Source organism: Lontra canadensis, unplaced genomic scaffold (assembly GCF_010015895.1).
Source record: "Lontra canadensis isolate GAN:19392208 unplaced genomic scaffold, GSC_riverotter_1.0 scaffold160, whole genome shotgun sequence".
In the NCBI taxonomy this organism is placed as follows: domain Eukaryota; kingdom Metazoa; phylum Chordata; class Mammalia; order Carnivora; family Mustelidae; genus Lontra; species Lontra canadensis.
The window spans coordinates 1,834,895-1,855,263 of record NW_022631154.1 but is presented as its reverse complement, the minus strand read 5'-3'; the positions used below and the strand labels follow the sequence as shown (position 1 = coordinate 1,855,263).

At 64.8% G+C, this 20,369-nt stretch overlaps 3 protein-coding genes across 3 annotated transcripts; 1 reads left to right on the top strand and 2 right to left on the bottom strand.

The window, feature by feature from the left end:
• Positions 1–578: 578 nt before the first annotated feature.
• On the top strand, positions 579–3,790 carry PAQR6 (progestin and adipoQ receptor family member 6). The gene is made up of 8 exons (XM_032845111.1): positions 579–687; positions 1,217–1,294; positions 1,701–1,828; positions 1,929–2,134; positions 2,326–2,452; positions 2,842–2,938; positions 3,027–3,177; positions 3,455–3,790. Exons 1-8 carry the CDS (start codon positions 628–630, stop codon positions 3,727–3,729), a joined length of 1,122 nt encoding a protein of 373 aa, XP_032701002.1. The 5' UTR covers positions 579–627; the 3' UTR covers positions 3,730–3,790.
• Positions 3,791–4,552: 762 nt separating this feature from the next.
• Positions 4,553–5,304, bottom strand: BGLAP (bone gamma-carboxyglutamate protein). The gene is made up of 4 exons (XM_032844980.1): positions 5,163–5,304; positions 4,991–5,029; positions 4,838–4,907; positions 4,553–4,725 (listed from the first exon to the last, which is right to left on the bottom strand). Exons 1-4 carry the CDS (start codon positions 5,224–5,226, stop codon positions 4,596–4,598), a joined length of 303 nt encoding a protein of 100 aa, XP_032700871.1. The 5' UTR covers positions 5,227–5,304; the 3' UTR covers positions 4,553–4,595.
• A 1,514-nt stretch (positions 5,305–6,818) lies between these two features.
• LOC116859578 (polyamine-modulated factor 1-like) lies at positions 6,819–18,830 on the bottom strand. Its single transcript, XM_032844979.1, has 5 exons — positions 18,639–18,830; positions 9,908–10,013; positions 9,266–9,366; positions 8,095–8,290; positions 6,819–6,942 (listed from the first exon to the last, which is right to left on the bottom strand). Exons 1-5 carry the CDS (start codon positions 18,794–18,796, stop codon positions 6,889–6,891), a joined length of 615 nt encoding a protein of 204 aa, XP_032700870.1. The 5' UTR covers positions 18,797–18,830; the 3' UTR covers positions 6,819–6,888.
• Between the last annotated feature and the right edge of the window lie 1,539 nt (positions 18,831–20,369).

Here is a 20,369-nt window from a genome sequence, read left to right as displayed (position 1 = left end):
GCCCGAGGAGCCCCGGGCCTGCTGACCCACCGGGTGGGGAGCGCAAGCCACGGTCTGGGTAAGGAAGCTCACCTGGGGCGTGACACCCGTTCTGGGGGACCAGAGGAGAAGGGCTTGCTCCAGACCCCTCCTCTGATGCAATGGCTACAGCACACAGCCCTCCAGAGACCCCAAACCCTGCCGCTAAGGGAAGGGACCCCAAGGGAGCTAGGCCCCAGCATCTCCACCCCCACCCGTCCTCCAGGGAGGTGGGCAGCTCGCAGGATGGGTCGGATCACCCCCATCCCACTCCGGGGAGGGGCTACGGGACCCGGGAGGCCTCTCTGAAAGCCGGGCCACAGGGACTAAAGACCGGGTCTGCCTCTGCCCAGCGGGGTCCCCAGCACCCAGGTCAGAGGCAGAGGGCCCGGCAGGAGCAGAGGCCCCGGGACCGGCTGGCGGGGAGGTCCGGAGCCAGCGGCACACAGCCAGACCGCCGCCGCGGGAGGCAGGAAGAGGGGCGGGGCAGGGCTGTATTGTTGCCGCGCTGTTTTGGCGGGGGAAGGGGGGAGGGGGAGGGTCCTCCTCTCCCTCCCCCGGGGCAGCTCCACCCGCCGGCTGGCCCAGCCCCTCCGGTGGTGCCAAGGAATGTGCCTGGGCGAGGCAGGAGGGGCCGCGGAGCCGCAGCCACCCGGAGGCAGAGCACAGGTCTGGAGCTGAGGGGTACGGGGCTCAGGAGGGTCGGGGACCGCCGGGTCACATGTGTAGTCTTTAGAGAAGATCCAGGCTCGCCCTGATTCGTTGCGACTCCCGCGGCCATCCGGCCTCTCCCCGAGCTGTCGGCGAGCGCCGTCAGTTTCTGTGCTCCGCCCGGCCCCGCCGGCCAGGGGGCGTTCTGGGGCGGGGCGGGGGTGCGCGGATGCTCTCTGCACTGACCTCCCTGACTCAGGCTTCCCCAGAGATGGAAACTGGGGGCTGGGGACCCGGGTCCGGGGTTTGGGACTACTAACCCGGGCTGCCTTCGCGCAGGGGAGCGCCCTGCACTGTCCCGGGCTGAAACTGAGCAGCTCCTCTCTCTCGGGAACTGAACGCGCCAGGCGGGGACTGGGGTCACGCGCGCACCTGCGGGCACAGCGCACTCCGGCTCCCGGTGGCCAGGCCCGGCCTGCCTGGGGTGAGAAGGGGCCCGAGGATGGGGGCAGACACCTGATGCCCTCACCCCGCGCTTTGTCTCTAGGTCACGGCGTGGAGGTGCCTGGCCACCATGCTCAGTCTCAAGCTGCCCCAGCTCCTCCGAGTCCACCAGGTCCCTCGGGTGAGGGGCTTGACCCACCAGCTCCCCGTCCCCAGGCTTCCCCCTCTGAGCGGCTGGGCGTGGGTGTGGGGGGCTCCTTCCTGCAGGCATCCCTCTGCTCTCTAAGGAACCTGCTGGAGACCCCTCCCCAGAGCCCAGGATGCTCGTCCACCCAGAGTCCCTTCTTCCCCCCGGCCCCACCTCACCCCTCCCCTCTGGTCCCCTTCCCACTGCCTCCTCGCTTTCTCCTTGGCTCTCTGGGTATTTGGGACCTGCGGTAAGGCGCGGCTCTGAGTTGGCTTGGCTTTGGGGCGGGAGTGACCTCCAGCCCACTCTCTTCGACGCCGCTTGCGGAGGTCTCTCGCGGAGAGAACGGGGCGGGCCCAGTGGCGTCCCCCGACCTTGTACCCCACCTGACCCCGCACAGGTGTTCTGGGAGGACGGTATCTTGTCTGGCTATCGCCGCCCCAGCAGCTCGGCCCGGGACTGCGTCCTCAGCTCCTTCCAGATGACCAACGAGACGGCCAACATCTGGACTCACTTCCTGCCCACCTGGTGAGCGGCGCCCCGACGGGGTCCCCGGGGGGGGGGCAGGGGCCGTCGGGCCCGCGAGCGCGGCGGGTGGGCGGCGGGCCTGAGCACCTGCCCGCCGCAGGTACTTCGTGTGGCGCCTGCTGGCGCTGGCGGGGGCTCCGGGCTTCCGGGCGGAGCCGTACCACCGGCCGCTGCTCGTCTTCCTGCTGCCCGCCTGCCTCTACCCCTTCGCGTCGTGCTGCGCGCACACCTTCAGCTCCATGTCGCCCCGCGCGCGCCACATCTGCTACTTCCTGGACTACGGCGCGCTCAGCCTCTACAGCCTGGGTGAGCCCCGCGGGGCCGGGGCGGGCCCGGCGTGCTGTGGGGGCGGGGCTGGAGCGCTCCGGGGGCGGGGCCCGGGACGCTCTGGGGGCGGGGCCGGAGCGCTCCGGGGGCGGACCCTCGGTGCTCTAGGGGCGGGGCCGGGCGCGGGCACTCACACACCTCGGCTCCAGCCCCGCCCCCTTCCTCCCCAGGCTGTGCGTTCCCCTATGCCGCCTACTCCATGCCGGCCTCCTGGCTGCACAGCCGCCTGCACCGGCTCTTCGTGCCTGCCGCCGCACTCAATTCCTTCCTGTGCACCGGCCTCTCCTGCTACTCCCGGTGGGTTTCCCGCCAGTGTGGAAGGGGAAGGCGGAGGGACAGGACACAGCTGGAGGCCCGAGACACTGGAGGCCAGCGATGGCGTACCTGCGCCTGGGGCTCTTGACCGACATGAGTAACAATGGCCCCGCTTACTGAGGACTTCCCGGGTGTCGCTCCAGCGCCCCAGCACCGAACCTGCGCCCTCTCCTTGAATTCTCACGGCCACCCTAGGGCGGCTGGCGGGCGGGTGTCTACCGCCTTCACGGATGTGGTCACTTCCAGAGGCTCCCAGGCCCTAAGGGCTTTCATGGCCACTAAGCTAGTGACAGTCCATCTTGGCCAAAGGACCCCTGACCTTCAGTGACCACCTGCGAGCAAGGGTGGTAACTAGCCTTTCCCTCCCTCAGGTTCCCCGAGCTGGAGAGCCCTGGGCTCAGTAAGGTCCTCCGCACGGCCGCCTTCGCCTATCCCTTCCTGTTCGACAACCTCCCTCTCTTCTACCGGGTAAGGGAGCCCAGGGCTCCTGCCCTCCCCGCTCCCCAGACCCTCACTCCCGAAGGCCCTCCCGGCAGCTCCACTTGTCTTCTGCCAGCTCGGACTGTGCTGGGACAGGGGCCCCGGCTGCGGACAGGATGCGCTGAGCACCAGCCACGGCTACCACCTGCTGTGCGCCCTGCTCACTGGCTTCCTCTTCGCCTCCCACCTGCCCGAGCGGCTGGCCCCGGGACGCTTTGACTACATTGGTGAGAGCTCAAGAGTGGTGCCCATCCGGGAAGGGGTGAGGGGAGACAGCGTCCCAGAGCACAGAGCGAACCGAGGAACGGGGTACAGCAGCCAGGGAGAGCACCCAGGGCCCAGGCGCACCCCCTCCCCACATAACAGTGGAGCCAGCAGCACGGGTACCAGGGGCCTTCTAGGTTTTCTTACTCCCCGTTTAGGGGAGCAGCCCGCCCAGAGGAGGAGATAGTCAGGGTGGCCCCGGGAACGGGGTATGCGCCCTGAGCCGCCCGCCCCCCACAGGCCACAGCCATCAGCTGTTCCACATCTGTGCCGTGCTGGGCACGCACTTCCAGCTGGAGGCGGTGCTGGCTGACATGGGATCTCGCCGAGCCTGGCTGGCCACGCAGGAGCCCCCCGTGGGCCTGGCAGGCACGGTGGCCGCGCTGGGCCTGGCGGTGGCCGGGAACCTGCTCATCATTGCTGCCTTCACAAGCTCCCTGTTTCGGGCCCCCAGCACCTGCCCCCTGGTGCAGGGCGGCCCCCTGGAGGGGGGTATGAAGGCCAGACAGCAGTGAGGCCCCCTCTCTGAGCCTGCCCCGGGGGAAGGCAGAGGCCAGGCCTCGGTGCCAGGGAGGAGCCCAGACTCGGGCCTGCCTGACGGATGGGGCACATGGAAGCCTGGAGCCCAGAGTGGCTGCAGAGAGAGGGCGGAGGGGAGGGGGCGGAGGGGAGGAAGGGGCCAGGGGCTGCTGGCAGAGAGCAAGAGGGGCAGCGAGGGTGTGCTCAGCGGGGCCGGGTAAGTGCTGAGGGTCGGAGAGAGGCAGCGCGAATGCCAGGCTGCAGCTGAAGGCTGGGGACGGGGAGGTGCTGAGGCCCTGATACCTGGTCCCGTTTCTGGCTGCGAGTCTCTGCCAAGCCCAGGGAAGCACTAACCGGACTAACCTAGACCCCCGACCCTGCGCGCTCGGCCTGGAGACCCACAGCTGCCCTGCCTCCCCAACCAGGCGGCTCTCTGCCCTCGGGGAAGAGGCTGTCCCGGTCAGAGCCACGCGCTCCAGCTGTCTGGGCCTTCGGGTCTGTGTGGGTGTCCTGGGTGGTGAGGTGGGCTGGGTGGGGGGAGGGGTGCTGGGCTAGAGGGGGAACCCTAATAATTAGACCTTTAGAAAGCTACCTTCGATGCTTCCAAATAAAGCAGCCAACGGCAGATCTGGGGGAGCACTGAGACTGGAGGCCCGCCTCCCCACCCCCTCCACACCGCCCCCCAAAACCCCACAGATGGACAAAGAATCACGGCCCCAGTTCCTCTTCCCGAGTTTATTCTGGAGCAGCGGGATGATAGGGACCCCACCCTTGTGGGATGGGGGGCGGGGGGAGAGGCCGGGTGCAGGGCGGGGGTGCGGGGAGGGCTGCCAGCCGGGCCAGGGCCATCAGGGCGCCCGCTCTAGGCCGTGCCGTAGAAGCGCCGGTAAGCATCGTGGAAGCCGATGTGGTCAGCCAGCTCGTCACAGTCGGGGTTGAGCTCGCAGACTTCCCTCCTGGGCTCCAGGGGGTCCGGGTAGGGGGCTGGGGCTCTGACGCACCGAGAGAGGGCCATCAGCCTCCAGGAACAGCGCCCACGGCCCCAGGGCTCCCCGCGCATCCCCAGACCCGGTCTGGAGCCACGGGGCACCGGACAGCACTCACCCCAGCCCGGGGTCCAGGTAGCGCCGGAGCCTCCTCACCACCTCGCTGCCCTCCCGCTTGGCCACGAAGGCTGTGGGGCACAGAGGCGGGCGTCAGGGGGCTCGGGGCCTGCGGGGTGACACGCGCACCCCCCCCACGGGCCCTGCCTCATACCTGCTCCTCTGCGGGACTCTGCACCGCTGGGTTTCGCATCTGCAGAGGAGAGGGTCTGGTTCAGCCCTGCTCGTCCCGGCCCCCACCCCCCCAGGACAGAGCCCATAGGAGGGAGGGCGGCTGGGCGAGCAGCAGGCAGGGGAGGGGAGGCCGGGGCAGGCGGGCCACTCACCGGCCGGTCCCGCCAGGCAGAGCGCAGCCAGGGCCAGCAGGGTGAGGACCGTCACGGGCCTCATGGCGGGTCTGTCCTGTCTGTGTCCGTGAGCGGCTGCCGGGGCTGCTGGGCCTCAGTTGGTCTATCTCTCGCTGCGGCCAGCGCCGGCGCCACTTATACCCCTGGTTGAGCCCCGCAGGCGAGGGGGGCGCCCCCCATGTTGTGGGCGGGCCCCGGGGGACTGTGCCAGGGCCGTGTGGGAGTCATCTGCCCCAGCGCTAAAGGCCAGACCCCGAAGGATGTTGTGGTTGGAACTGGAGCTGCCTGGGCAGGCCCGGCCCCTCCCCAGGGGGCGCACCCCAAGTCCCCCCGCTCCAGCCTCAGTTTGAGCACCAGTGGGCCAGGCCAGGGTGGGGGAGCCGGGGGGTGGAGGGGGGCTCCAGGTCTAAAACAGGCTCCGGGAGAGCCGGGCTGCCTATGGAAGCCTGTGATTTGCACTGCCGGCCGAGGGCAGGAGCCAAACCCCAGGGAGGGGGAGCCCGAGGCAGCGATGCCCTCGTTCACCCAGAGGCAGGGTGGAGGCGCCCATCCCTGCAGGGACGTCAGTGGCAGGCCTGGTGTAGGGGTGGTGGGGACCCTCGCCGGAGCCCCTTGCAGGGGGACAGACAGGGCCTGTGAGGAGATGGAGGCTCCTCTGGTCCTCTGGCTGCCTGGCAGCCTCCTCGAGGTTAACAACTGGGACCGGTCTTCGGAGACTGACGTCCAGCCTGCAAAACCCCACCCCAGCACCCCTGAGGGCCACGTCCCCCCAGCCCAGCCTGGAGAGGATGGGGAAAGGGTGTCCTCAGGCCGCCTCACTGCCTACCCCGCGGCCTGCAGCCGGGCAGGAGGGGGTCTCCTGTGTGAACGCCACAGCCCTGCTGGGCTCGGGGCAGCCAGCAAGGGTCCCTCGATATCTGCCTGTGTGTCTCCAGTGCCCCCAGCCAAGCCTCCTGGGGGGGCTTTTTCTGGGCCCCACGTGTACCCATCTACTTCACCCGCCGGTCAGAAGACATGCCCGTCGGCGCGTGTGCACGCGAGTGCACACTCACCACGTGCGAGACGGAGGGAGGCCTGCCTGGGGCCTCCCTCACAGTGAACCCAAGTGGCAGACAAGGGTTGGACTCAGGGGTCCCGTCTCCAGGTCGAGGGGCTTTGCTGCCCTCCCTGCACGGGACAGCGTGCGGTGGTCACGGCGGTGGTCAGCGGCGCCCCCACCAGCCCGCCCGGCCTGGAGGCTCTCAGAGCAGCGCGGGGGCCTCGCGGGGGACCTTGGCCCCGGAGAGACTGGGAGAGGCCCGGGGAGGAAGCGTCCTCGCAGATTACAGTGTAGAAGTGGAGGAGGTTTATTTACGGATGTGGGGAGAACATGGCAAGGGCCCTGGGGCTGGCCGGCAAGGGGGCAATCAGGGCGGCCTGAACACAGATGCCCCGGGCCAGGTCCGGGGGCGCTCGTGAACAGGCGGGGCAGGTGGCTGGCCCCGACCTGCAGGACAGAGAGCCTGTGTCTGTGTGTGTGTGTGTGTGTGTGTGTGTGTGTGTGACCCCGAGGGAGCTCCCAAAGCAGAAGGGCTGGTCAGGCCTCATCCTCCGGCTAATTCCATCCGCACTCAGGGAGTGGCCACCATGTCACTGGTTCTCAGGGGCAGCTGGCCCAGGCCCTTGACCTCGACCGCCCTCTGTTCCTGGTCCGGCGGCCGCCGCCTCACTCGGGCTCCCCCAGCACGCCCAGCAGCTCCTCCTGTTCTCTGTGCAGGGCCTGGCAGCAGCAGGAGGGCAAACAGCACAGAAGAAACCGTAAACCTTCCCCTCCACTCAGTCGGACCCCAGGCCTCTTCCCCACCGACACACAAGCTGTCTCGGCTCAGGTCACGGGCCCACAAGGGAGGGGCAGGCAAAGGCCTCTGTGGAAGGTGTCCCCTACTCAGCTAGTGTTTGAGGCAGGCTGGCGGTTGTGGCCACCGAGGCTGGGCCTCCCCAGAGCAGCGCCCAGCATGAACAACGGCCCCCGAGTGTCCCCTGACGCTAGCAGGGTCGCAGCTGGGCCATGGTCTGGGCCACGGACAGCCCTGCAGATGCCACACGGAGTCACGCACCCAGCTTGCCAGGGCACCCGCCTCCCACATGGTGAGGCTCTCTGGCCGCGTTGGGGCTGCTGTGGCTCGGAGCAGGGGCCGTGCACCCCGTTATGAACACAGAAGCTCTGAACGTCAGGGCTGGCCGGTTTGGAAGTCGGGGTCCAGACAGGAGTGAGCCTTGGCCTCGTGGGGACAGAGTGGCAGCAGCGGGGAGCACACTGCCTGACGACTCAGCAGGGCGCCCCCAAGAAGGCCCGGGTCAGGACCCTGTGGGTACCTGCTGCCGGGTGCCCCAGAGCCAGGGAGGGGTGTGAGCAGGAGGGAAGCGAGCAGGCCACCGGCCCCGCTCCTGCTGCCAGCTCTCCGAGGCTCGGGTACCCGGGAGCCTGGGATGTGGGGACCCACTGTGGCGAGGAATGGAACAGGAAGGCCTGCCCCGGGAACCCGCAGTGGCTACGAGTAAAGACGGGCTGCGCGTCTGGATGACGGAGCGAGCCCAGCAGTGATGCCCACAGCCCTGGACTAGAGCCGCTTTGAGAGTGAGGGAGGGAGAGAGGGGGAGAGGGAATCCCAAGCAGACTCCCTGCTGACTGCAGAGCTGCGGTGGGGCTCAGTCCCACGACCCCGAGAGCACCACCTGAGCTGAAATGGGGTCGGACGCTTGACAGACTGCGCCCCCAGGGACTCCTAAATGCACACGCTTCAAAGCTCTTGGGGGGTCTCGTGGAGAACCCCACAGCCACAGGCCACTGAGCCTAACAGGAGGAGCCCGTCCCTCGGGCTGCCACCTGCCATCAGGCCCCACGGAAGGGGACACGACCCGGGACACCCACCTGCCAGGCCTTCTGCCGGGCCCGGGCCCGCTGCTCCAGCTGCTCCAGCTGCCGCCGCCCGGCCAGCACAGCCTCTGCCAGCTGCCGGTTCTCTGCCTCCTGCCTGCGCACCCGGCGCTGCAGCGCGTCCCGCTGCTGCAGGAAGTAGGGCACAGCGGCGCTGCGCACGTCTGCCTCGGGGATCCCGCTGGGGCGCCTGGGGGGCGGGGGCGGGGGGAGCACAGGTGTGGATGAGCCTCAAGCGGGCCGGCCGGCCCCCACTGGTGCGCTCAACTGCTGGCTCTCAGCTCAGGCGCCTGGGGACCCCTCTCCCCGCTCTCCCGGGCCGCCAGCCACAGGTGCCCCCACCCACGTCCAACGCTCCAGGGCAGGAGGCCACTGTCCAGCCACAGCCTCTGCCCGTGGGACCCTGTGCCCCCGCTCCTCAGCGAGTGGGGCCGCCCTGAGAGGCCCAGCCGGTGCCGGCCACCTGGGAAGCTACGGCAGGCGGGTCTGGAGGTGACAGTGTGGGTCCCGAACGCCCAGAGTGAGGACGGGCTGGTTCAGAGGGGCAGGGGGGTGGAAGCCACCAGAGGTTCTTTAAAAAATTCAATTTTCTGGGCACCTGGGTGGCTCAGTGGGTTAAAGCCTCTGCCTTCGGCTCAGGTCATGATCCCAGGGTCCTGGGATGGAGCCCTGCATCAGGCTCTCTGCTCAGCGGGGACCCTGCTTCCCCCTCTCTCTCTGCCTGCCTCTCTGCCTACCTGTGATCTCTGTCTGTCAAATAAATAAATAAAATCTTTAAAAAAAATTCGTTTTTAGCTCTCAAACCCAATTCTCTTGTGTGTTAAGGTCATAAAGCATAAAAAATTGGAAGGTGTGAGAAAGGTGTTTCCTGGCTCTGGCCTAAATTCAGGCAGGGGGTGTCGGGGAAGGCAGGAGCTCAGGATCCCCCCATCCTGTGTGGGGTGCCCCGAGCCACAGGAAGGTCAGCTTTGGGGGTGCATGGTAGGGGTCCCCTAAATACTGTGAAATGGACAAGTGACTAAAACCCGGCCAGACAGGCACTGCAAACCCACCAGGTGGGTCCCAAGATGAGCCCCCACGGAAGGAGGGCCCCCCATGGGCCGTGAGCCCCCAACAGCACCCGCTGGCTCCAGGGCTCGCCTTCCCCAGGGGCCACGCTTCTCACCAGGCCGGTTCCGTGCGGTCTTTGCCTTCTTCCACGATCCTGTCCAAGGCGTCCAAGACCGCCTCCAGGTTCCCCTCCGCCTTGATCTCCGAGATCTCCTCCTGAAGGGCAGGCGGGCCACAGCTCTAAGACGCCGGACAAGCCCACGGGGACCACACGCGCAGAACCGGTAAGATTTTGGCTAATTTCTGTGTCTTCACACCAACATTCCAAATTATCTCCGTGTGGCTTTAATAATTAAGGACAGAAAGTCCCAAACGGACAGCAGAGCCTGCCCAGCCCCTCAGGGTGCCGCCACCCGGGCCCAGCGTGGTGCCGCGGACGCACATGGGCGTGGAGCCCTCTGGAGAGGCCACGATTACTTCAACACGCGAACACAGCCCTGGCCTCTTTCGCACTCCCCGCAGCAGGCCGCTCCACGGTGGCCCACAGTTCCGTGTCACTCTGCGCCCCAGACACTGGGGACACGGGGAGGACAGGAGCCTGCGGGGCAGCGGGCACACGCCCCAGCCCCGGCCCACGAGAGCAGGGCCACACCAGAGAACTGACAGTGGCCACGGCAGCCCACAGCCACAGAGGGCAGCGCTGAGCCCTGGGGAACCCCAAGGGCCAGCACCCGCTGCTGGGCTCCTTGCCACTCACCCGGACAGACGCCTGCAGCTGGGTGACAAACTTGTCGTGGATCCGCTGGGTCACGTCAGGCTGCAGCTGGCAGAGACGCTTGTAACAGTCACTGAATCTCTGGTAGCTGGTGGGAAGGACAAACAGCAGGCAGAGGGTCAAGCGCACGGCCAGCCTGCGCCCGGCCTGGCCACCCCTGCCTCCCTGCCGCAGGGGCCAGCCGGTCAAGTCCACAGCCCCGGGGAATGCTGTGGCTGTCATCCGGCCCCGCTCAGCCGCATCTGATCCCCAGGGCCCTCACCGCCCCACAGCAGAGCCCAACTAAGCTCTGGGGTCTCCCCTTACGGGTGGGTCACCCCCGTCCAGCCACAGTGCCTCAAATCACCAGGAACTAAGATTCCGTGCCGGCCGCCCCCACAGTGTCCAACCCGCTCCCGGGGGGGGTGCTGCTGTGGGGGGGGGCTGCAGTCCTTGAGAAGCTCTGGTCACTCCAGTAGGACAGGACAGGACAGGACAGGACAGGACAGGACAGGTGGCCTCTGGCAGAGGTTTCCTTCCTCTGTAAAGGAGCCAAACGGGAAGGAAGCCCCTTCTGGGGGAGGGGACGACCCGTGCAGGCGGCAGTGGCTCCAGCTCCGGGCCTCCACGGGGAGCTTGGCCTGAGGGCAGAGCTCATGCCCTGAGGAGGCTGAACGGAAGAGGGGAACTGGGGTGTCCGAGGACATCATCACGCACTGAAAACACCAAACCAGAGCCACCCCACCTTGGGGCTGCTAGTTAGTGGGGTAATGGATTCCTCTTACTGTCATGCCTTTTTTTAAAAAAATTTTTAAAGATTTTATTTATTTGAGGGAGAGAGAGAGAGCATGAGCCCAGGGTTGGGGGAGCGGCAGGCAGAGGGAGACCGAGATGCGCCCCGAGCAGGGAGCCCGATGCGGGGCTCGATCCCAGGGCGGGATCATGATCTGAACCGAAGGCAGACGCTTAACCAACGGAGCCCCTGGGCGCCCTGTTTGCGCCCTGTAAAAGGAGGTCTCTGTCCCGGCTGTTGGAAGCTGGTCCCTGGGTCCATCCTCGTAGCTGGAAGGATCAGAGGGTGCCCAGGACACTCCCCGTGGCTGGCTCTCTTGGACAAAGAAGTTCAAATAAGGCAACGGAGTCTCTTGCCTTTTCCCTCCCCACACCCTGCTTTCTCGTCTCTCAGTCTCTCTCTTCTCCACCCAGCCTGTCCACTGTCTGCCAGGTGCTGGCCACCAACCAGGTACTGGGTGATCTTGGGGGAGGGAGCCGCACGGCCTTCCTGGGGTGTCCACGGGAGCACATATGGACATGGGGACGGCCACTCGTGGGGGGCACTTTGAAGGCAAAGGCTCTCGGGATGGTCTTTAAGCTGGGGTGGGGGGAGCTCAGTGACCTGCAGGAGTGTCTGAGCCCGGAGTCCCCAAGCACACAACAGCCCACACTGCGCTCAGCGGGGGATCGGACGCTCCCCAGCTGTGTGGCCAGACTGGGGGGCCGCGGGACACACAGGGTGTTAGGTCCCTGGAAGCCCGTGCCTAGCCCCCCCTCGCTTGGGGTTCACTGCTGGTCCCCCTTTCTCATGGCTCCCGGCCTCCCCAGCCAGCTCCTGCCCTACACGATGTCTGTGGAGCCTGTCTGTGACACCTGGGCGTGCACAGGGGCCTGTGAGGGACACCTGCTAGCCCGCAGGAAACCTGTGAACCTGCTGTTCAACCGCCCCAAACACAAAGTCCTGTCGTCTGCCAGCAAATGATATTAGAAGCAAGGCGACCGCCGCCTCCCGGCCCAGCACCTTCCTGGTGCCCCGGGGGGGCTGCTGTCCTCTGTCTGGAAACGCTCCGCATACGGGGCGCCGCTGTCGTCCTGCGACTGCGGCTTGAGCTCGGACACCCTGGAAACTGGCACACGCAGGCGGCCAGACCTTTATTTCTGGAAGGCGGCCTGCAAGCCTCTGCCAGTGGCTCCACGTGAGGGGACGGTCTCTCCGTCGTGATGGTCCCCGCTGGACACCAGCACCTGTGGGGGCTAAACCCTGCCCCCGTGAGCAGGAGCAGGGACAGAGGGCGGCACCCTTCAGCCTCGGGGGGCCCAGGCGTCTTGTGTTCTGCCAGCCCCACTCGCCACGCAGTCTGTGGCTACACGAGGAATGTGGCGACGCAGGACATCCGGCCAAGCGGGCTGAACTGACACTGGGTAATTGTGGCTTCAGAAAGACTTGGCTCGGACACCAGAGATCCCGTTCCTCCTCCGGGCCCGCTTGCCGGCAGAGGGTCTGAGTGGGCCCCTGTCCTGCGCTCCGGCATCCCGTGGTGGTGGTGGCGATGGGCCCAGGGTGGATGGATGGATGGGTGGATGCGGGGCCCAGGGACCAGGGACAGGCCATCGCCCACCAGTGCTGCTGTGGAGGTCACTGCGTGGCCCGCTGGGCTCCGAGGACTCAGTGACGGCAAAGCCCACACGCGCAGATCCCGGGAACAGTGACTGCCAGCCGCACGGGAGCGGAGGGCGGGCGGCAGGACTGCAGGACGGCGTGGGAGAGACGGGGACAGGGATCCTGGCTTTGTTTGTTGGACACTGCGATGCCACTGCCGTGCCTGCTTGTGTAAGGCTCACGGCACGACGCTGTGACTCTCACACGGTGAAAGAACAACCACGAGACGTGCAGCCAACACCCTCCAGCTCGCGGAGACACAGAAAACCGGGGAGAAACAGCTTCTCCTCGCGGCAGGCGCTCTCGCAGCCCACGCCCCTCACAGAGCGGCGCACGCCACGGCCAGGCCCATGGACACCGCGTGCCCCGGGCGTCCTCACCCTCTAGCTGATGCACGTGCCTTTGTCTGCCCTCCTCTGACCCCCCTCCCCACCCCACGAGTTCCTTTCTTGAGAGCAAGGACAGGCTCAGGAACAGTTTAAATGCCCTTATGACTCCTAAAAACATACTTTCAGAGAAAAGCAGGTCAAGTGATGCATTTTGGAAAGCATTCGGGGCCGTCACGCTCCCTACACTGTCACCTCCCTGCATCTCCGGGGTGCCCGGAACTGTGCTGGAGGCAGCTGCAGCCCAGCGCCCCACCCCCCACCCAGGGCCAGCGGGTGTGCACTGATCCGGCAGAGGAGTCCTCCCTCAGGAGCAGCCCCGGGGGGCCTCTCTGCAAGCCCCCTTCACCCCTGCTGGGAGAGTACCACGGGAGGGGCCAATCAGCTGCGCGTGGCCACGTGCACGGGTTCTGCGGCTCACCGCCTGTCCGTCTGCCTGGGGTCAAACCCGACCTCTGCTGCTCGAGTGACGTGTGACAGCGTCCGCACCTTTCCGAGCCTCAGGTTCCGCTCTGCCGGGCGGGGGAGTAACTGTCCGCACTCACCGAACTCCTGCGAGTCACGTGTGTGACGCACCCCGCACAGGGCCCCGCGCGCAGACGAGCACTGTCAGTAGCACTGATTCCACCGCAGGCCTCACGGCGCCCACAGAAGTGCCCAACAGTAAGCTGGCTTCCCGGAGTCGAGAAGCCTCCCGGCAGACGGCAAGAGCTGCCTAACAGCGTCCTGGTGGCAGACGCCCGCTCGAGGCCAGCCCAGCGGCAGGAAGATCCCACTGGCCGCACGACAGAGAAAAGGCTAAGTTGTGGCGCCCCCAAAAGAGGGCTGTATTTATCACCAAAGTCACTGTTTGAAATGTATTTACTAATTATCAAAACACAAATGACTGTATTAACTGACTTTAATCTAGTTCTTCTCTTACATTCTTTTAAGTTTTTTTTTTTTTTAAAGAATTTTATTTATTTGACAGAGAGACAGTGACAGAGGGAACAGAAGCAGGGGGAGTGGGAGAGGGAGAAGCAGGCCTCCCGCGGAGCAGGGAGCCCGATGCAGGGCTCGATCCCAGGACTCCAGGATCATGACCCCAGCTGAAGGCAGACGCTTAATGACTGAGCCACCCAGGCGCCCTTTTAGTTAGTTTTTAAAGTAACCTCTGTGCCCCATGTAGGGCTGGAACTCAGCACCCCGAGATCTAGAGCGCCCTGCTCTCCAGCCCGCGCTCCACGGGATCTGAGACACCCCCATGGTCTGAACTCAATGAAGGAGCATCTCATTAACTGCACTAAAAACTCAAACTGACTTTACCACACGAGTTTATTTTTTTAAAGATTTTGTTTGAGACAGAGAGTGCGCGGGAGCAGGGGAACGGCAGGTAGAGGGGGAAGCAGGCTCCCCGCGGAGCAGAAAGCCCAATGTGGGGCTCAATCCCAGGACCCGAGATCATGACCCGAGCCAAAGGCAGGACAGAGTGAGCCACCCCAGCGCCCCATATCACGGAGGTTTAACTTAAAAAAATTACCCTCAGAATACCGAAGCCCAGAATCAAGCCCCCACGGTCGGTCAGTGCCCTCGGCCACTGCCCCCCCCCCCCCCCCCCCCCCCCCGCCGCCCTCAGGCTCAACGGGACCCCCCCCCCCCGCCCCCGCGCTTGTGGCCCCGCTGAGCGCCCCTCCACCGACCGTCCACTAGAGGGCGCCTCGGCCCCAGCCCAGGGATGGGGCGCTCAGAGCCCGCTACAGAGGCTGGGGGTCTGACACCGCCCACCACCGCCGGCTGCCGCGCTCACCAGCAGGTGCTTGTTGGTGGCTCCTTCCCGCTGCCCCTTCTCGGTGCGGGGCTCAGCGGGCAGCCCCGGGCCTGAGAGGGCCGAGGGAAGCCAAAACAAGAAATGCTCCTTGAGGACAGCACGGGTCTGTGATGCATGACGACGACTGTGGCGCAAAGTTAGCTTTTAAAAACTCATCTTCATTAGGGGTGCCTGGGTGGCGAGGGGTCCGCCTTCCCACTGGGTCGTGATCTCCGGGTGCCCCGCGTCTTCTTCCCGTCTCTCTGCGCCTCTCCCTGCTCGAGCTCTGGCTCCCTCTCAAGTGAGGACACAGGCCCCTTGCAACCTAAACTTGTACTGCTTGGAAACTTCGGAAACTACCAGAAACTTAATAGTGAGAATCTGAAATTGTACTTTTTCTGAAAAAGACTTCTGATTTGATAAATATTAACAAAAAGATTTTAAAAAATCCCTCAAAGTAACTGTACAGCAGCCCCCTTACCCACGCGCACGCGCGCCAAGACTCTGCCTGAGACCGGACAGCGTCGAACCCCACAGTGCTGCTTCTCCTGTGTGGACCCAGCACCATAAAGCTTAATTTATGACCCAGGTGCTGTGAGAGGTGAACGACGCTGTAACAACAACCGTTCGGTGAAACATCCTCATGACGGCAATACTGCAGTAGAGTCGCGTGAATGTGGTCTCTCCACAGCCCTGCGTCTCCAGCAGCTGCTGCGGAGCAGGGGAGAGGCCTGGGGGCGCAGGGGCGTGGCTTCCCACCGGGAGGGGCTCCGCCGGGCTGCTCCGCGGCTGGGAACTGGGCAGTGGGGCGCAGGCAGAGTACTGACCTGGGCTGGGCCAGGCGCGAGGAGGGGGGGCCGAAGGCGCAGAGAACCCGGAACCCGTCCAAACAGCTTTCTGACCCCAGACCTGTTTCCCTCCCCAGCTCCCGATGATGGCACCACCCTGCAACGACCACTGCAAGATGGGAGTCCTGGTGTCCCTGTCCCTCCTCTCCCCTGCGTCCTACCCCCCAGTCGCCTCTGTCTGCGCCGCCTCAGGCTGCTGCGGCCCGCCCAGGCAGTTAGGCACCGGGCTCTGGGCAGAGGAGCTTTTCCAGGTCAGACAGGTTGTCTCAGACTTCCAAAAAAAGTGGAACGGCTTAAAAAAACAAAGCCCAAACTAAACTAGTCATGGTCATTTGTAAAAGACATAAAATGTAACGTGTCAACTAGTCGACTGCAATGTTCTTTTTCTAAGATTTCATTTTCTAAAGGAAAGTCTATACTCCACGGACGGGCCTGAACCCACTACCCCAAGACCAAGAGGCGCACGTGCGGGCGCCCCTGCACCTGCGACTGTAATACTAGACACAGATCATACTCATGGGGGCTCTGCGTGCTTCCCCCCATAACCTGGCTTTAAAATTCAACATCATAATGTGATCACTTCCCATGAGTAGAGATTATTCAAAATGGAACTTTATTCTTTTAAAAGATTTTACTTATTTATTTGAGAGGGAGAGAGAAAGCACAAGGAGGGGGAGGGGCAGAGGGCGAGGGGAAAGCAGGCTCCCCCTGAGCAGAGAGCCCGATGCAGGGCTCGATCCCAGGACCCTGAGATAATGACCTGGGCTGAAGGCAGAGGCTTAATCCACTGAGTCACCCAGGCGCCCCCAAAATGGAATTTTATTATTTTTTAAAAGATTTTATTTCTCTGACAGAGATCACAAGCAGGCAGAGAGGCAGGCAGAGAGAGAGAGAAGGAAGCAGGCTCCCAGCTGAGCAGAGAGCCCGATGCGGGACTCGATCCCAGGACCCTGAGATCATGACCTGAGCCGAAGGCAGAGGCTTAACCCACTGAGCCACCCAGGCGCCCCAATACATGGCCGAAACTTAAACACTGTGGAGAAGAAGGAAGAAGGCAAAGACGATTACATCACTGTTTACTACTGCGAATCCCTGATGATGATGAGGATGAATCTCACAAAGGCAGCGTCGAGGAAAAGAGTCCAACATAAAAGATCACAAACCACAGGATTCCTTCCATTTAATAAAGCGTGGGGGGGGGACCCAGACAAAATTAATGTCTGGTTAACAAAAGGCAGGAAAGTGGTTACCCTTCCAGCTGAAGGTGAAGACGGGAGGGGGCGCCTGGGCACTTTCTGGGGGTGTTCCGGGTCTGGGTGCTGGTCACAGGGGCATGCTCACTCGCGGAAACCGTATCAGGCTGAACACTGGTGACCTGTGCACTCTGAGGAGGTTGCACTTCAGTAAGAGTGGAGCAAGACTGCTGGATACAAGTATCTCACAAAAAGCAATAGTTTCTCTAAGTCATCAGTAACTAATTTTTAAAAGAAAACAGAAAACAAGAGAACATTCACAACAGTTAACAGAAACTATCAAGTACGAGGTAGTGACCTAGTAAGAATGTGTGAGTTCTTTAAAGAACGTTAAAACTCCGTAGAACGGGCGCCCGGTGGCTCAGTGGTTAAGCATCTGCCTTGAGCTCCAGTCATGATCCTGGGGTCCTGGGATTGAGCCCCACATCAGGCTCCCTGCTGAGCGGGGAGCCCGCTTCTCCCTCTGCTGCTGCTCTCCCTGCTGAGCTCCCTCCTCTCTCAGTCTCCCTCTCTGACAAATAAATAGAATCTTAAGAAAATGAGTCTGAAAAAGAAAACCTGGAGGAAACGAGGAGGCCGGGGGCAGATAAGGAAAGCCACGTGACTGACAAGAGCGATGAGGGTTCTGTCGGAAGCTGCGAGGCAGCGGGGCACCCGAATTACCACACTGTGGACAGCCCTGTCCACGCCTTCAGAGCGGCAGGGGTTAGGTGGTGGACACCGGTGCCGGTGAGGATGGAGGAGACAGAAACAGCTTTTCTGGAAAGCAATCTGACAAGGCAGTGGTGGGTGTGAACCCCAGAATCCAGGACCCCTCTCCATTACCTTCTTGCAGAAATGCCAGCGCTTGTGCAAAAGCAAGGACAAGGACAGTCGCCCAGGCAGGAGCTGTGGAGGACGGGCCCAGAGGTGGCCAAGGGTCTGCCACCGGCTGGGTGAGCACCAGATGTCTATCAGGGAATGAAAGGCAGCCGGAGCGGCCCTGCACCACAGGCACAGAGGATATGTGGTGACAGCTTAAAGCAAGTGGTGTTCGGTGAAAATGGCCTACGCAGCCCGATTATCACTCACTTACAAACAGGCACGAAACATGTTTTACAAGGAGGCAAGCACAGCAATGTCCCCTCCTTGCACTTGCTAACCCAGATGCCCCCGTCCCACCGCTCTACTCCTCTACCCCGACTCCCTTCTGATGGCACTGGACACCGGCTCCACGAGAGCATGCGCCCTCCGGCCGGACTGGGGGTCTACCTCCAGCTCCTGCAGCACAGCCGGAGACACTGCGGGCAAGTACTCATACACCTATAACCGGAGGGCACTGAGCCCACATAAAGTGAGGCCTATGGAGAGGGGAGAGGAAGACACGAAGGGGGAGAGGGGCCAAACCCGCAAATACCTAAAACACAGGGGGGACCTCGCCTGGGCAGATCTCGGCGGTGGCTTACGACGAGTCCACAAGAACAACTACGGATGCTTTATCAGGTTCCTTCCTACGGAGCACTGCTCCTGCACGAAGGCCACCAGCTGCCCACCCCCCGCAGCAGGCCTGACGACCTCCGGGCCTTTGCACAAGCCTCGTCCGTAGCCTTTTCCCCGTCGCTCCCTCCTCCAGGTTCCGCTCGGCGTCACGTCCTCGGCGGCTCCCTCCCCGCGCTGCCCTCCAGCCCGGCGCCCGCCCGCGGTCTCGGCAAGTCCGGCGCCTGTTCCCCGCACGTCTGCCCCCAGGGACGCGCGGCGCCCGGACCTGTGCGCACTGCAGCCGCGGGCGCAGGGACGGCCGGCGCTCCGTGCAGGTCTGAGGCGCGGGGAGCCCCGCCGCAGCCCACCCGCGGGCGCACGCCCCGTCGGCCCGCGCGGGAGGCCGGCCCCGGAGGCCGAGCGCCCAGCTCCCCGCCCCGCCCCCAACGGCGCGCGGGCGCGACCACGTGACCGCGGGTGGATCCCGGCCAGTCACGACCCGGGCGCGAGGCCACGTGACCGGGTCGCCGCCGCGCCCGCTCCCTGGCCTCTCGCTTCCTGCCCCTTACCTCCCGGCAGCGACCAGCTTCTGGAGGAAAGTTTCCACCAAGGTGTCGAGGAGCTTCACCCTCGGGATGGTGGCGCCGGGGGGCACGGCTGGACACGACCCTTCAGGCCCCTTTTCCTCGCAGCCGCCGTCTGCGTGGACGCGGCGCGCGGCGGCCATGTTGAACCCCGACCGCCAAATCTAACGGGCCCGCTCGCCCCGCCCCCGCGCCCCCCGATTGGCCGGCCCGGCACCGGGCGCCTCCGGTTGGAAGCGGCGGGTGTCCGTCACCGAGCCGCGGGGGGCGGGGAGCGGCGCGCTGGGGCGGGCAGGCGGACACTCGCAAGCCGACGCCCGGGGGCTCAGTAAAAAGGTTTAATCACACGTCAGAGACTTCGTACAGTGCAGCAGTGGGTGTCCGCCGCTCGTGTTCACAGCAGTCCAGTGTGCCAAGCGCCAGCTGCGTGCCCGCCGCCCCGTTGTCCCACGTTCCTTCCGGGGCGGGCCACGGGCCAGCTTCCCGCAGGTCCAGCGGCCGCCGCCTTCGGCCCGCTGCCCACCCGGGCGCTCTGTAACCCGAGGCCACCCGCCCCCTGACAGGCTGGGTGGGAGCCCAGGGGCCGGGTGCGAGAGAGGGAGGTGGGCAGAGGGAGAGGTGGAGGAAGGAGGGAGCAAGAGGTGGACAGAGGGAGAGGTGGAGAGGGCGGGGGGAGGTGTGCGGCACCCCGCATGGGGAGCTGGGCGGGGGAGCAGTGTGAGCGCACGCACGCCCCCTCCTGCCACCGCCCGGCCCCCGGGGCCAGCGTGGGGCCCACGGCAGACGGGCCCCTAGGGAGGAGGCGTGGGCGGAAGCGCGGAGACTGCAGGGACAGGGGCCCTGGCCTCCACCCTCCTGGTGGCTCTTGGGCAGGTGGGTGACGGAGGGGCAGTGGGTCAGAGTCACCTGTGCACCCTGGTGTGGGGGGGAGCCACTAGGGGACAGACACTGGGGGACACCTGACAGAGGAGGAGAGGGGACACACAACCAAAGGGAGGTGAAGGGGGTTAGCCCTCAAAGATCTGACAGACCCAGGTGGACAGAGGTGGAGAAGCGGGGTCTGGCTCTGACCTGGCCAGGGAGACAGAAGGGGGCAGCCGTAGAAGTGTCAAGGCCTCGGTAGCTAGCACCTTGCACGGCACCGCGGCCCTTCCCGGGGTGGGACGGATGAGAGGTGGGAAGGGTCCTCCAGCCACACGTGTGCCTTCTGTGGGTGCGGCGGCCTGGGTGGCAGCGGCGCGTGGGGAAGGAGGAGTGCTGGGCGGCCGCGCAGGCAGTGTCGGGCTGGTAAGTGCAGCGGTCGTGAGCAGGTGGCTTCGTGCCCCGCTCCTGACTCTCCCAGCACCCCTCGGGAGGCCTGTGACCGGGAAGACTCCTCACTGGGACGAGGAGAGAAACACCAGTGGTTTCACGACTCGGAGGCTCCCGCTGTGAGGCCTGTGTGTCCGTGAGTCCCGCGGGCCTGGGTACAGACACGGGGGCCCCACTGCCTTAGCGCCCAGAGCTCCACTGGGCTGCCCCGGACCGGCTGCTCTCTCCACTTGGCAGGCCTCTAGTCACCCCGGGCCTGCATGTCCGGGGGCTGCTGGCTCGGAAGGAACGTGGACGGGACAGAGAATCGGGATTGAGGGAAGAGCCGCGTTTTCCACCTTTCTGAGGAAGGGGTGGGCTCTGACTGCAGGACCAGCGCTTCAGCAGGCCTCACAGTACCTCGCT